The sequence below is a fragment of the Choloepus didactylus genome, chromosome 7, assembly GCF_015220235.1.
Source record: "Choloepus didactylus isolate mChoDid1 chromosome 7, mChoDid1.pri, whole genome shotgun sequence".
Taxonomy (NCBI): domain Eukaryota; kingdom Metazoa; phylum Chordata; class Mammalia; order Pilosa; family Megalonychidae; genus Choloepus; species Choloepus didactylus.
Window position 1 is genome coordinate 119,330,927 of NC_051313.1, and position 15,323 is coordinate 119,346,249.

The 15,323-nt window shown below is 38.2% G+C and overlaps 1 protein-coding gene across 6 annotated transcripts in view; it reads left to right on the forward strand.

Annotated features, from left to right (window-relative positions):
- Positions 1 to 15,323, forward strand: part of TSBP1 (testis expressed basic protein 1) — a 68,718-nt gene that overhangs the window by 10,257 nt on the left and 43,138 nt on the right. For 4 of the 6 annotated variants that reach the window (XM_037843717.1, XM_037843720.1, XM_037843721.1 and 1 more), the window contains exons 8-17: positions 613 to 633; positions 1,218 to 1,229; positions 8,543 to 8,578; positions 9,086 to 9,106; positions 9,367 to 9,387; positions 9,908 to 9,928; positions 10,491 to 10,511; positions 11,133 to 11,153; positions 14,119 to 14,139; positions 14,775 to 14,795. In XM_037843717.1, coding sequence (XP_037699645.1) covers position 9,387; positions 9,908 to 9,928; positions 10,491 to 10,511; positions 11,133 to 11,153; positions 14,119 to 14,139; positions 14,775 to 14,795 — 106 coding nt within the window. In that variant the 5' untranslated portion in view covers positions 613 to 633; positions 1,218 to 1,229; positions 8,543 to 8,578; positions 9,086 to 9,106; positions 9,367 to 9,386. Of the gene's footprint in view, positions 1 to 612; positions 634 to 1,217; positions 1,230 to 8,542; positions 8,579 to 9,085; positions 9,107 to 9,366; positions 9,388 to 9,907; positions 9,929 to 10,490; positions 10,512 to 11,132; positions 11,154 to 14,118; positions 14,140 to 14,774; positions 14,796 to 15,323 lie in introns of those variants that run through there. The other 2 variants (XM_037843718.1, XM_037843723.1) reach the window with 2 other exon arrangements.

The window sequence follows — 15,323 nt, forward strand, 5'->3', positions numbered from 1 at the left end:
CCACTCGGTCCTCTGTCTTGATAGCAAGCCCCACTCCCTGCCTCCACGCGTCATCTCCCAAGATTCAAGCGCTTCCCGATTTTGCTGTCATTATTCCCTGTTGAAGCAGTTATGCAGTATTAGTTTGGTGTAAGAAACTGTCTTTCAAAAAAAAGAAAAAAGAAAGAAAATCAGAGAGGAGGCAGAAGAACAGCAGAGAAGGAAACAAGGGAAGGAACAAGGGCAGCAGAATTAAAAAATAAAGAAGAAAGAAATAGAGCCAGAAAAGATCCTGTGGACTCAGAAACTGGCAGTCTCCAAAAAAAAAACTTGTATTCTCTTAATAAAAGAAATCAAAGGATAGGTAGCGTAGATCTTGTAAGCCACAAGAGTACTAGTGAGGACATACTATACAAATGTCAGAAATTTATTACCAAAAAGCAATTCATAAATGGATAGCCACCTGCCTGCCACATTGCATTGCAGCTGCTAATAGAAGACTAGAGGCACCCCAAGGGCCCCCTTGCTGTCCTCTTTCCCACAGTTTCTTCCCAATTGATTGTCTATATAGGGAACTTAAGCTCTTCTTGGGATACGCAGATCTCAGTTTTGTTTTGTTTTGTTTTGTTTTAGCACTGTCTCGATCAAATATTGGTAAGTTCCTTTTCTTTTCTTCAATTCCATTGACCCTGTTTAATCGAAAGAACATTTTCCTAAACTGCCCTGGACTTCTTCCATTGAGAAGTGTATGGTTCACCTTTCTCTGACTTCTTTGTTTCACATCACCCAGAAACCTCACCAATCAGCCAAAAGGACAGAAAGTAAATGAGAATTCTAGTTGCTTATTATTATGACATATCAGCAAGAGATAGACCCAGCTTTCAAACCCATAATGCTGGGATGATTAGGAGGAAAAGAAAGTAAATAAGGAATAGAGCAAGGAGTAGGTAAGAAAGTGAGACAAGAATAAAGATGATACAGTATGAGAGACAAATGGCATTACCTGTCTCCTGAGAATGACAAAGCTTGGAATGGGCTGCCTTTCCTAGAGGTGTCCCCAGGTCTGGCTGCAGCAATGGGGAGATGCTAATCCCACCCCCCTCACTGGGACACAGCTGGCACTCAGACCTTGGTGCTCCCAGAGGCCCCTGTTCTGATACTCCCCTGGATAAAAAAAAAGAAATGTGTATTCTTGGGCCAAATAACCACATGAACTTTTTGTTTGTCTTTATGTTTAGGAGAACAAAAAAGTAAGTTCTTTTCTATTCCTAATTCTAATTCTTTTTGGTGTGTCACAGAGCTGGGGAACATTCCCTAACCCTGCTGAGCTTCTTGTCCCTGGTTTCTCTTCTTTCCCCATCATTGAGCATTTTATCTAAAATTGATGAGAGTGCTGGAAAATGAAAGGCCCAGCTCTTATTAAATTTTCTCTTTAACAAAAGAATAAAGAGAAGATTAAAGTGGTTTTAGCTAGTTATAGCAGATTCAGCAAAATGGAAATAGCTTTTAAACTACCTTAGGAATAAGGAGAGGAAAGAGGGTCATGAATAGAGTGGTGAACATGGGGGAAAGTCGTAACTAAAGAAAATCATGTTTATTGAGTCCATAATTAAAGGTATTACAGATGAGAAAACTGAGTTTCATAGAAATTATTTAACTTGCTGAAGGGCACGTAGCTAGTATGAAGTAAAACCAAGGTTCTAAACATTAGTCTTTTGACTCCAAGTCCTATGCTTGTTCCTCTACCCCTAGGACACCATTAAATGTATTCAATTTCCAATTCAAAGTATTTTTTGAAATAAGAGGTTTGTTCAAGAAAATTAGAAAATTGTGAATATATTTGTAACATATTACTTCAATTTTAAAAATACAGTTTGAAAATCTTAAAATGTGAATTAATCTAAATCTTGAAGTTGTTTTGCTAGACCAATACTGTGCCATAACCCCATCCCATGAACAAGGCTGTTTTATAATATATATGCCTCCCAAAGGGTGCTCTTGGAAAACTATCAAGCTCAATATTTTATTATTTTTTTCCTATCAAAACAGGTTTGATTTAGTTTTGCTTTGTTTTCACCTAGTTAAGCCCTGGAAAGGAGAATTTACTGCAGGAACAAAGAAAAATATCTTCAAGTTGAAATGTGCTAGATGATAAACTCAGATATTTTATTTTTTCCTGCAGAATTTCTAAGGGATCCACATGGATAGGCTTGCCATGAAAACCCTCCAAAGAGGAAATGAAATAGTTCAGTGGGCCACAACTGCTATGGCTAAGCAATGATAACTTTTATCTGGAAACCAATATAATCCCCCATTTGAACTATATGTATTTAATACCACTGAATTGTACACTTCAAAGTGGTTAAAATGGTAAATTTTATGTTATGTGTATTTTACCACAATAAAAGATTAAAATAAACTAAAAAGTTTGAGGGAGAGTCAACATAACAAGAAGCACAGGGAAGATTTTTGTGGCATGGAGGAAAGGGTACTGGACATTTTCAGGAGGTTTGCTGCAATAAGAGCAGAGAAGTATATAAGATCAAAAAATGATTTTTTAAATGAATGTTGTTAAGGCATGTTTGGTATCAATGGTTATAACTCAGGAGAGAGGGAAAACTGATGACCAGTAGAGAAAGGAATAATCCAGAACACAGGGCAGTGGGGCAGCCTTGGATGAGGGCAGGCACATTGCTTATTGAAATAAGAAGAAAGGAACATTTGTGTAGACATTGTGGTAGGATGAGGTGGTCCCCAACCTCTCGCACCTATTTTCTCAATGAGCATGAGTCAAGGATATCAGCGGAAAGTGTGCAGAGAATGGGATGTTGAAAACTTGAGGAAAGAAAAAGTAGAAAAGCCATCTCAGAAAATATAGAAAAGTGAGTTCACTACAACAATGTGGAGGGTTTTCTGACAGTGGTGGTTGCCCACTGAATTTCTCCCTAAGTAGGTAGTTGCATTCAACCAGTGTTGCAGTATGGCCAAGAGAGACTCATAGGAGGTATGCAGTTTTGCCAGGGAAACGGAGGCAAAGGAGATGAAAGCATTAGGTAAAGGCTTTAGCATGGAAGCAGTTATGACATGGACCAGGGTATCTAAGCAGATAAGGAGGGAAATGAAAACATGGGAGGAAGTTATTTAAAAGTTTTGAAGGTAGATTAATGGATCATGCATCCTTATGATGTTGATAGAGAGCTGGAGGTGGAAGAAGAGGGTTACTAGAGGGAATGAGCTGTAAAATTAGAAGGGATGGTCAGAGAGTGGGATTCTTAAAATGGAAGTGATGCAGTTATTAGAAATGCCAAGGTCCCAGGAATATCCATAGGTGTGAGTTTCAGAATTGGGTTAGAGGAACAGTTTGCTGAAGCTGAAGAGGTCAAAGAATGGAGAGCCCAAGGTATTGGATGAGCCATACTCATGGATATAGAAGCCACTAAATTGATGACAGACGTGTAGAAGAGAAGACAGTGATCCAGGAGCTAAAGTATGAAAAGGAATGACCAGGATGTTGGTCAATGATTGCAGCAAGGTGGGGGTTAGGGGTATAGAGTAAAGTCTCAAAGACACAAAGGAGGTTTGCAGTTTTGACAAGGGAAGAGAGGCAAAGGAGACAGAGGCATTAGGTGAAAGCTAAAGGAGCTTCTACAAGAGAAAAATTTGATGGAAACAGCAGTGTTGATCAAGGAAAACATTTAACTAAATCCAGACCCTGTGGTACATGGGATATGGGAGAAAAAATAGTCATTGCTCAAAGGGCTGCAAAAGACAGTATTCTTTTTTTATGCAATTTTATTGAGATATAATCACATAATATACAATCATTCAAAGTGTACAATTAGTTGTTCACAGTATCATCATATAGTTGTACTTTCATCACCATAATCAAACTTTGAACATTTTAATTACTACAAAAAATAAAATTAAAATTAAAATAAAAAAGAACATCCAAAACATCCCATTCCCCCCCTCCCCCCACTGTTCATTTACTTTTTTAATACAGTTTAATTGAGATATATTCACACACCCTACAGTCATCCAATGTACAATCAGTTATTCACAGCACCATCACACAGTTGTGTGTTCATCACCAGAATCAATTTTTGAACCTTTTCCTTACTTCAAAATAAAAATAAAAGCAAAAAAGAACACCTAAATCTTTCCATCCCCTCCATTCCACCCTATTCTTCATCTAATTTTTGTCCCCATTTTTCCACTCATCTGTCCATAGACTGGATAAAGGGAGTGCAAGCCACAAGGTTTTCACAGTCTCACAGTCACACTGTGCAAGCTACATAGTTATACAATCGTCTTCAGGAATCAAGGTCACTGAGTTGCAGTTTGACAACTTCAGATATTTCCCTCTAGCCATTGCAACACACTAAAAACTAAAGAGTGATATCTATACAGTGCATAAGAATACCCTTCAGAGTGACCTCTCGACTCCATTTGAAATCTCTCAGCCACTGGAACCTTATTTTGTTTTGGCGCTCTTCCCCCTTTTGGTCAAGAAGATCCTCTCAATCCTACAGTGCTGGATCCAGGCTCATCTCCAGGAGTGATTTCCCGTGTTACCAGGGAGAGTGACATCCCTGGGTGAAGAGACAGTATTCTTAAAACAAATATTGTTAAAGTAAGATGGTGAAGAGAACATTTGGAAAAGTTAAGGATATAGGGGTAGAGGTCTTTTCCTTATTCAACTCTGTTTTCTGCTGTGTCAGGGTGACAGGGCTTGAGGCTCATGATTTGCCATCTTTTCCTTCCTCAGCCATCTTACAGAAATCATGCACACCATTAACACTTTTCCTTCTCTAAGACAATGAGTTACTCCTCCTTGTTTCCAAGCATTTCCTCCACTCATGCTTGTGATCTGATCCCCTCCTGCCTTCTCTCATCAGCAGTCATAGCTTTTCTCTCCTGCATCTTTAAAATTTCTCCTTATATTGGCTCCTTTTCCTTAAGAACTCCTTCTCCTATAGAACAGGTTTGATTTCCTTCCACCTCAAATAGATCCTCCCTTGACCCTGTGTCCCTCTCTAGCTTATCCCACCCCCAAAGGAGGAAATTATGTTGTTCACTTGGCTGTGGGCTTGGGAGAAAATTATTCCTCATCTCTATTATTGGAAATACATGCTGTTTCTTCTTGAATTGAAAGTACTTTACTAAAACCTACTATGAACCACTTTTAAAATAATTTTCTTGTTACTTTAAGTATTTTAAATAATGAGAGGCAGTTACACAGGCAGGCTTGGGCATCACGCTGCCTGGAGTTGCACCCATCTTCCTACTGACAAGTTGTTTGAACTTAGGTAAGTTATTTAATCTTTCACAAATTTTCAAATCAACTCTATAACTAATTTTCAGAAACAATGAAAAATAATCAGATAGATGGAGGAAAAGAGAAGTGAGAGAAGCTGGAAGAAATGAATGGAGAAGGGAGGAAAATTGAGATGATAAAGTTTAAATCAGTCTCTTGGAACCGATTTTAATTGATTGTCAAAGCAAAATGAACAAATTTTCTAGGTGAAGACAAAATTGAGAGAGGGATGAGAAACAGAAAAGTGAAAGAAGCAGGAGAAAATAGCCAACCAAATAACAGAAAAATTCAGAAGCAAATAATCCTGGTTGGATAATTTTTTTTCTGAACTATGTGCTTGTGGTAAAATTTTTCATATTAAATATTATATTTTAATTGTACAATATGATTCTACTTCCTACTAGAAAAATTGTCTCTCATTCAAAGATGGAATTAAATATCTCACTATTTCATGATTTTCTGTAAAAGTATCACAACTTCCAGGTGCTTCACAATCTGAACAATTTTCTGAGTCATAGGCTTTAATTAAACGTGATCCAACCAGTTGCTATGCTTAAAGCAATGAGAAGAGAGGGATTCACTTGGTCTATGCCAATCAGGCCACATTCCAGATGACGATGATCTCATAGTCTCACAGTGCACCCTTGAGGTATGTGTGGTGCTCATTTAGATCCTTTCCTATTGCAAAACAGAGGTCCCTAACTAGCAACCCACCAGCCCTGCAGATGTGTTTTGTTTGGCCAGCATAACATTATTTCACAGCTTGAATTTGAATGCTTCTAGATAGGACATGCACTTCTCAGATGACCAACTACCCCCTATTGTCTTATACCTAGCAGATTCACATATTCCTGAGACCCGCTGGGCCCCTGAAGGCAACCGTATTTGTGACTCTTGAAAAGATACCAGTTTTCTTTTCCAATATGGAAAATTGGTACTCTCCAAGAGAACGAATTCTGATGTTCCCATTAGAAAGACTGTCCACAGAACTGTGTTCTTGATCCAAGAACACACAATCCTTGATATTTTGGCAGGATCCCAAGTCTTATAATTTTTTTTTTTATCTGCTTCTCCACTCTGAAAGTCAACATGTAAATGAATACCTTTCACTGTCCTGCTTACTTGTCTTCAGCTGGGCAAGTCCACAAAACTCGGTTCAAAAACTTCATTCCTCCCCATCCATTATCCTGTATTACTTTAGGTCAGGAATGGAAAATATGTGACATGCGTTCCACTTCTGCTCACACCCTTGCCTATAGCAGACACAAGTAATTGATCATAACACTCTTTCCTGCTGTTCCAGTTTGCTAAAGCTGCCAAAATGCAATACACCAGAAATGGATTGGTTTTTTAAATGGGGATTTATTAGGTTGTGAATTTACAGTTCTAAGGCCATGAAAATACCCCAATTAAGGCATCAAGAGATAGATATCTTCTCTGAGGAAAGGCTGATGGCATCTGGGGTTCCTTTGTCACATGAGAAGGCACATGGCTGGCTCTACTGAACGGTCTCTCCTGGGTTTAGCATCTGGTTTCAGTGGCTTTCTCCAAAATGTCTCTGGGCTTCTCTCTTAGTTTCTCTTAGCTTCTCCTAACGGCAAACTCTGGATTCCATATCTTAGCTTCTCTCCAAAATGTCTCTCTCAGCTTCTCTGAGCTCTCTCTATCTATAAGCTCTCTTAAAGGACTCCAGTAAATGATTGAGACCCACCTTGAATGGGCTGGGTCGCATCTCCTTGGAAACAATCTTACCAAAATGTCTTACCCACAATAGGTCTGCCCCTACAAGAGTAGATTAAAAGAACAGTCTTTTATTGGGTACATAACAGATTCAAACCAGCACACCTGCTGAGGCCAGATGCAACCTGGAATTCTTCTCATCTCCAGAGAGTAGCCACTAATTGAACAAAAGGAGCATATAAATGCGAATCTATTTGTCATTCCTAATACACATTAATATTCTTAAATCTTAAAAATCTTAAATATATAGGAGTTGTCCTTTTAAAATTATCTTTATTTGGAGGTGGGAACGTGGAAGTATGTTACTACACTTTCTCAAGAGGCTGACTGTTCAGTACTTAATAACCGCAAGTTGATGCCACATAGACAAACTAGCATCTCTTCCCAAGTGCTAGGGTAGATTTTATCACTTCTTTGAAAAGCTACTGTTCCCCCGCCAAAAAAAACAAAAACAGTCATAAACATAAAAGCAAAGAAATTTTTATTCAAATATGTAAGAGAAAGACATGCAAAATTTCCAACTCATAAAAAGGTTTCCTAGTAAATAAAATTTTTAAAAAATTATGTTCTGGTTCTAAAAAAAAAAAAAATGTTTAACAAAGAGGAACAAATGAAGTGCAGAAGGAAAAATGAGTTGGACAAGTAGAAGAGGAAAGAAATGGGGAGGAAAGAAAAGGGGAGGGAGGATTTCAGTAAAAACCCTTAGAAGGGGAAAATGAGAGACCAAATAAGTTCTGGAAAGTCCAAGTCATAATTTCACACATATGTAAACCTTAGAAATTCCATGGGAAAATTAATTCATTTCCTAAATAAACTTGTTACAGTAAAGAATTTTTTGACATCTTAAAATAAGATTGGTAACTTCTCAAGGCAGGAACAACAGTTAAAGCCTGCTGAAGACCTCACTGGACTGGAGCTTCTCAGGGCATAATTAAGGTATAAGCAGATGCAAAAAGACAGTTTTTTTAAAGTGAAAAATTGCACAGATTGTCAAACCAAAAAACACAATGAATGCTCATTATAATGCTCTATCATCAGCATTCAAAACTTTTCAAATGACATTAAGGAATAAGAGGAAAAATAAGAGAAGGAAGGAGAAAAGTAAAATAAAGCAGAATACTTTAAATGCAGTGGACTTACTACTTCGCAGAATAGTTTTATTCCTTTGTGGTCACTGAACATTTCTCCCCATAACATTTAGAATAAAACGTTCATCTTTCCCATCCATTAATAATTCTGATTTTCCCCACAGCCTTGGTACAAGACAAAAGATCCAATTTCCATTTTAAAGATGAGAAAATTAATGTTCAAAATTAAAATTAATTTTAAAAATTAAATTATAATTTTAAAAAATTAAAATTAATATTCATAGAACTAGACAAGTAGCAAAGCTGGGACTCGGGGCTTTAATCTCAAGACTACTACGCTGACACCTGGGAAAGAGGGAGTGGGATCCATACCCTCCAAAAGTCTAAGTAAGATTCTATTTGTCAACTTTCATTACAGGTGATGCAAAACACACAAAAGTTCCAGATCCTTTATGTAAGTTTCCCCTATTTCTCAACTCAGTTCTTTTTTATGATCTCCTAGCAAGTGTCTACTATTGGGGGGAGAGGGAGCTGGAGGAGGAGGCGGCACATAAAGATGGAAGAAAGGAAAGAAAAACTCTATTTTGCTGTTTCACTTTTTCTTTACCTAGTGTCAGTAACTGGAGGCTCAACTCAGGAAACTCCTAAGTAACTGATGATTTTTTAATTTAGCAAAATGGAAACTCTGCAAATAAAAAAATAAAAATAAAAGACAAAATAAAAATTCTAGAGTTGGATGAAACTATTTAACTTTCAGAAGGATTTGATAGCAGGCTGATAATGAAATTTGAGAACAAGAAAAATAATTGCAGGGAGTATGATCTTATCAGTCTCCAAAGGAAAAAAGGGAAGATGCAGCCTTAACTTCCTGCCACCTTCCATGTGAATTTAAAATACAGTAAATGCTGAAACTGAAACTCCCTGAAATGAACATACTTGTTTGTTTGTGTTTGTATTTCAGCTGGCACCGCAGGACCGATCAGTAAGTTCATTTTATGTGCTTTAATTCTCAAGTGCTTTACTTTTTTACAATCCTGACAACTGCATCCCTGCAGCTTCAGCTGCAGTAGCTGGGGTCTTCCAAGCTGGGAGACTGAAGCATTAGCCTTATTTGAAGTGGCAAATTTGCTCCGCCTGTCTGTATTTCTGAGTTGTTCCCAGAAAGAATCTCAATGCAAAACGTATTTTCCTATGCCAAAGAACCATTCTTAATTTTTTTGTTTTGTTTTTCCTATATTTTAGCTGGAGCTATCGGACCCATAAGTGAGTTCTTTTTCTATTTCCTAATTCTGACATTTTTTGGCCTTCTGCAGGGTTTGGGGCCCTCTCCTCACACAGGCTAGTACATTTCTACACCAGCAGGCTTCCTACTCATGCTTCTCAATTGCATTCAAATCTCCTGGCACCTCCTTCTGCCCAAGCCATTAGACAAAATGCCCTGAATTGTCATTGAATTGAAGACAAGAGAAAGAAAAAAAAATTATTTAAAATAATGACGAGTAAAAAAAAATCTCTGTGTTATGATTAATATAATCAAAATAGCTATTCAGGCTCTTTCTAAGCTGAGGGAAGAGCTATGCGCAGAATATGTAATTCTAGTAAAAGGCAAAAGAGTAAGCATGTTAATGCTGAAATTATCTGCAGATCTGCAGTCTTTGTTCTCCCTCTCGTTAAGTAGCTTTATGGTTTCATTAGAAAGAATATCAGTATGAGTACTCAGTAAGTAGCAAGAGAATTCTGTTAACACCAATCACACTGCTTTGTCTCCTTTTTTGTACTCCAGTGCAGTTCACAGCACCTATCCGTAAGTATCAATTTTGTATCTCCACTCTGGTTCCTTTGATTTCTAACTTACAGAGAGTCTTGGGCTTCATCTGCTCTGCTTTCTGATGATTCTTAACACCATGTTTCTCAACTAAGTGGAGAGACTGCAATCCCCGTCGGCTAACATAAGGAAATAGAAGGCAGAAGAAAAGTGCCTTTTTAGTAGGAGCCATAATTAATGACCTGCCAGAAAGGGAGGGTGAACTTTTCAAGTAAACCAAATGTTTCTAACAGAATGAAAAAGAAGATTAAGGAGAAAAATAGAGGCATTACAAATTAACATGGCGCAAGTCTTTCACAATCCTTGGAAAAGTTTCAACCATCACTGAAATCAAGGGAGGCCTCCTTTCCTGTAAGTCCTCTAGCCTGCACAACAGGGAGCCTGCCACACGCTTGCCGCACAAGCTACCCTTGAAGTTCCCAGGGTTTCCATTTATAATACTCCCTCTAGAATGAGTGTTGGGGTGAGTGTTAGGGAATATTGTATTGCCTTCACGGTGGTGAAACATACTGAGATCTTTCTCTCTCTCTCTCTTTTTCAGCTGGAGCTACGGGACCTATCAGTAAGTTTCCTTCATTGTCTTATAGATCTTTCCCTGGTTTTCATATTGGGATTTTAGGGGTTTGGGGTCCACATTTCCTTGGTCTCTTGGTTTTCTTCTACCTAGCATTTCAGTAGATTATCAAATCATTCTGCATCCATCTTAAATGAGAAATACATAGCAGAGGGGAGCATATAGAACGCTGGCTAGAAAAATGTACATTCTAGTGATAAATACAATCTATAAAGTGGAGAATGAACCCTGTAGGAGATTTCCAATAGCTTATCAATATCACATAAAGGACTTTTCAAAATAGAATGAGATGGAGAGAAGTGAAACAATGAGAGAAAGGAAGAAAGTAAAGTTTAAACGGAGAAGAATTTTTCCCATCCTCTTCAAGGGATGAAGTGGAGCAAAGGGGTGGTCTACTTGGTATCTTGGTACTTACCCTCTCAGCAGAGCCGCTGGATGGGGAGGCCCTTACACGTCAGCTGGTTGTAGACGCCTGGCAAGAAAGTCAACATCGCCCCTACCCAACTGCAGCTGACCCCCAAGTTTAGAGGTTCAGATTCTTACTAGGGCCTGAGTCTGAAAGCATCTACTAATTTCTTTTATCTTTTTGTTTTCTTTTTTTTTCTGTAGAGCTATCTCAAAAAACCATTGGTAAGTCACCTAAATCTTAATTATAATGCCTTTTGGACCTTTGTAATGCTTAGAACATCAACCTATTTTTATTTCAATGATTCCTGCCCACAGACTCAAGGATCAAGTGCTTCCGCTGCCTAATTATGCCACCCAGAATCCCTGTAGGTTGCATTCGTCCAGGTTCTGCAACAAAAAGATATTAACTATGAAGCTGAAATGCAAAGTGAAAGAATATCCCCCATAGGGATGGTCCTTTCTGAGCTGTTTTCCCCCTAAAGTATAAAATCTAGCTGTTTAGAGACAACATGTAATAAAGATTTAGAACTCCACACCTAAATTTCTTGCTTTCTGTGCAAGTAATTTATTATTACAATATCATCACTTTGTAAAATAAGGCAAATTTTAAGTTTCTTATCATTTCAAATACTCTGAAAAGTTCTCTCCCGGAGAGGTTGGTTCTATTTTCACCAACTTTTGGCAACTTTTCCCATTGTGTTATTCCATAGTAACACTATAAGTAATGGTCAGTTTCCAAGATGCAGTTGTTCATAATGAAATGTTTATTAACTGAGAGCTGCCTGTAGACAAATAGTTACACCTCCACACACCAGATTTTAGCATTCATAACAAACATGAAGAGTTTTTTTTAAATTATAAAACTAAAGAAATGTGATTCGAGGTGTCCCCTATATTCATCTGACAGAATGAATGAGTCCGTGGACTGAGAAATAACAAACTGAGCTGCAAAGCAACAAAGGTGTTTATTTTGGGGTGTTAGAATTGCAATTCAGGGAGCATAGTTTCAGTTAGCAACCCAAATTATGTCTAGCCTTGGCACTTCCAGACAAGGGTCTTTAAAGAAAAAGATTACTTAAGTTGTTTGTAATTGGTGGATATTCGGGGTGCTCCAAATGTCCTTCAGGTTAGATAGTTGACCGATTCTTTATCTTGTGATTTTTTTATGGTGTACAGATGTCCTTATGGTTTTGAGGAACACTGTTGCTTGAGGCTTTGTATACTTTGGCAGTTTGTGATATCTGGCTGAGATTGGCATAAGAGTAAACACCTGAATGGCCTCCAGATTCCATTTTTAATCTCTTAGCCATAGCAACTCTATTTTGTTTTATTTATTTTCACAAGTCCTATACTGCATCTAGGTCATGTTCTCTGAGTGATTACTATACTGCCTCATAGTTTTTCTAACACTCGTGTGCATTATTTTGTTGGATCTATGCAATATTCCAAGAAAGGTGGGTAAGGCAGGTATTATACTTATCTTTAGAGATGAGGAAACTGCAGTTCAGGAGTCCTTTCTCAACAAATAAAATAAAATAAAGTTGGGGGCATTAATAATGAAGTTAGGTCTGTAGTTTTTCTAACACTTAGTTGAGTTCTCTCCTCTGCCATTTTTGGGTGTTATTATAACGAGTTATTTAGCAATGAATAAAATTAACTTCTAAAGTTGGAATTCATAGGCCTATGGGGAGAGGAAGTGAGAAAAAGGGGGTAGGGAAAAAGGTGGCAACACAAAGAGTAAAAAACAAAGAATGAGAAAACATGGAGGCAAATTTTTAAAAAGAACAAAAGTAGGAAGAAAGGAAGAAGGAGAAATATTAAGTGAAAAAAGAAGAAATTAATAAGCTGAGAAAGGGAAGATAAGTAAGGATATAAGAAATCACAAATGGGAGGAAAAGATGGGAAAATGAAGAAACAAAGTAAAAAATTGAAACAATTATCTATCCAAGGATTCAGTGGCCTTTACAAGAAGGAAGTGTCCTAGAAGTCCTACTTCAGGATCAAGTGCACTTGATTCAGTCAAAGCAAATATTAAACTACACTGCAAAGTACCCCAATTTCTAGTTTTTATACAGCTCAACAGCCCAGGATATCTGGATCTGGCAAGCTACCTCCTAGTAGAAAAAACATTGTGTTCAAGGTTTGGAGCTTATAGGTCAGAACTGGGACAACTCCCATCATTAGGGCAATGCAAGGAAAGGCTGTGGAGAAGAAAGGCACAGTGGTGCCCCAGGGGAGGAAGGAGAGGGAGAGGTACTCATTTTGGATTCAACTAACCAGGGCTGAGTCACAAGATTCCTCCAGGCCTCACCTGGCACCAGTCTACGCAGAAGGACCTGAGGCAGGAAGTGCAGCTTGCCAGCAGCCCTGCGTCAGGTGTCCCTCTTCTGTGGGAGTAGCCCTTTCAGACGTCTGTGCAGATGTACAAACAGCCACCTTGGAATTAAACACTTCAGCCTCCCATCAGTGGAGTGCAGGAGGCGCTCTGGCTTAGAAGCCCCACGTTTCCTTCTGGAGCCAAAATCTCCTGTAAGAACTCCATACACATAGCCTGCAGGGATTCCATAGGGAGCATTCCCAAAGGCGTGGGTCACGGCACTTAGGGAAGCACAAGCCTTCCTAACAGGTTAGTTCTCTCAGTTCAGATGCATTTACTCATCAAGGATCATTCTTATGTAAGCAGTGTTAACAGGTAACAGCTGGCCTAGCTTCCCTAAGTGCAGGTCACCAGGGAATTAGAGCTTGAAAATGGAAGGCCCAATTCTCATTAAAAACTGAAGGTTTTGCTGAACCTTTGCCCACAACACAAAAGCCAATGTCAAAGCAGAAGTCACCACTCTGTCAGTCCTCAATAAGCTGGAAACTCAGAGAAGTAGAAAGCAGTATCTTCTATTTGTTACCATCAGGAAAAGAAAGTATACAGTTTCTCTTTTCCCTTATCTCCCAGGTTGACAAGGATCCAGGAGAAATCCCAACCTCAGGCTAAAATATTGCTGTAAATGCTAAATATCCATTTTGTTCTACAGTTAACATTATTGGATGAGTTCTCCCTAATAATCTCATTACTGATATCCCTTCTCCTTCCCTACACTACCTCCCAATACTCCTCCCTAGAATAAAATTAATGAAAAATGTATTCTTCAGCCAAGCAACCAGACTAATATGCCAATTTAACTTTTTTTTTTAGTGCAAACTCCAGGACCTATTGGTAAGTTGTCTGGATATATATCAACTCATCCCTAGTGGTTTCCTACTATGTCTGAAGGGCATTTATTGGCTCCAACTGTTTACATTTCTGGATTAAAGAAGTTGAGATACATCATTCTCAAACCCTCAGTTCCCCATATCATGGCCATCACTCTGAGCAACCAATAATATTTTAGAAAATGGAAATCCCTGTGCCTTGGTATTCATAATGGGCAATATAACATTTTTCTGATAATGATAATGGTTTGTGAATAGTTAGTCTGTCAATAATTGACAATAATCTAAAGCAAAGGTACAATTGAGAGAACCTAGGGGGAAATAAATGAGTGAGAAGACAAAAAGATGTTTGAGAGACTGAAACAAGAGTGATTTGGGGAGAAAAAGGGATGGGGGAAGATGGAGGGAAAGGAATGCAATTAAGAATTTCACCTCAAAAATCTGATTCTTATGGAAAGGATATAGCACAGCAGCAGTGCAATAAAAAGAATAGCTAATCCCAGTAGTTGAAGATTAGGAATTAGTAATTACTTGGAAAAGCCATTTTCTCTGCTCTCCTTTGGAAAGCATCAATGGTAAGTGTGTTTTCTTTATATTTTCAAAAACTACAATAATTTGTATGTTTGTTTCTATTTTTAGTACAATATACTGGACCCAGTGGTAAGTCCCACATCTATTTTTCTCCCTCCTGTGTTCTTTGATCTTTTACTGTGTCTTGGGTACCTGGTCCGTATCCTAAATATGTATATTGCTGTGAGAACAGTGGTTTTATGCAGGTTTTCATGTTTCTCTGTTTTCCATCTGCCTAGAATTCTCCAGCATTATTTATTTTTTTAGAGAAAAAGAGTAAGAAAAACTTCCCAGTAATGGTCATGATGGCTCATGTAACATTATAGTAACAAGGAAGGACTAGTAAAGGTAGCTTTCCATTTCTGAAGTACTTAGTTTATAAAGGGTTTACTCAAAGATAATGGAGACAGTGTGGAGAAGATGAGAAAAGAAAAGAAAAATTTAAAAATAAAGGCAAAACGGGAAAAAGACAATCAAATGTAAACAGAGGGAGTTCTCATCAGTTTCCTGGGAAACTGAGTGCTTCAGACTTCTCTCCTAAGACCTTTCTCTTTCCTCCGTTCAACTCCTGCTCAGCTACTCTGCCCCTTCTTCCCAAACACCCCTCAACACACACAC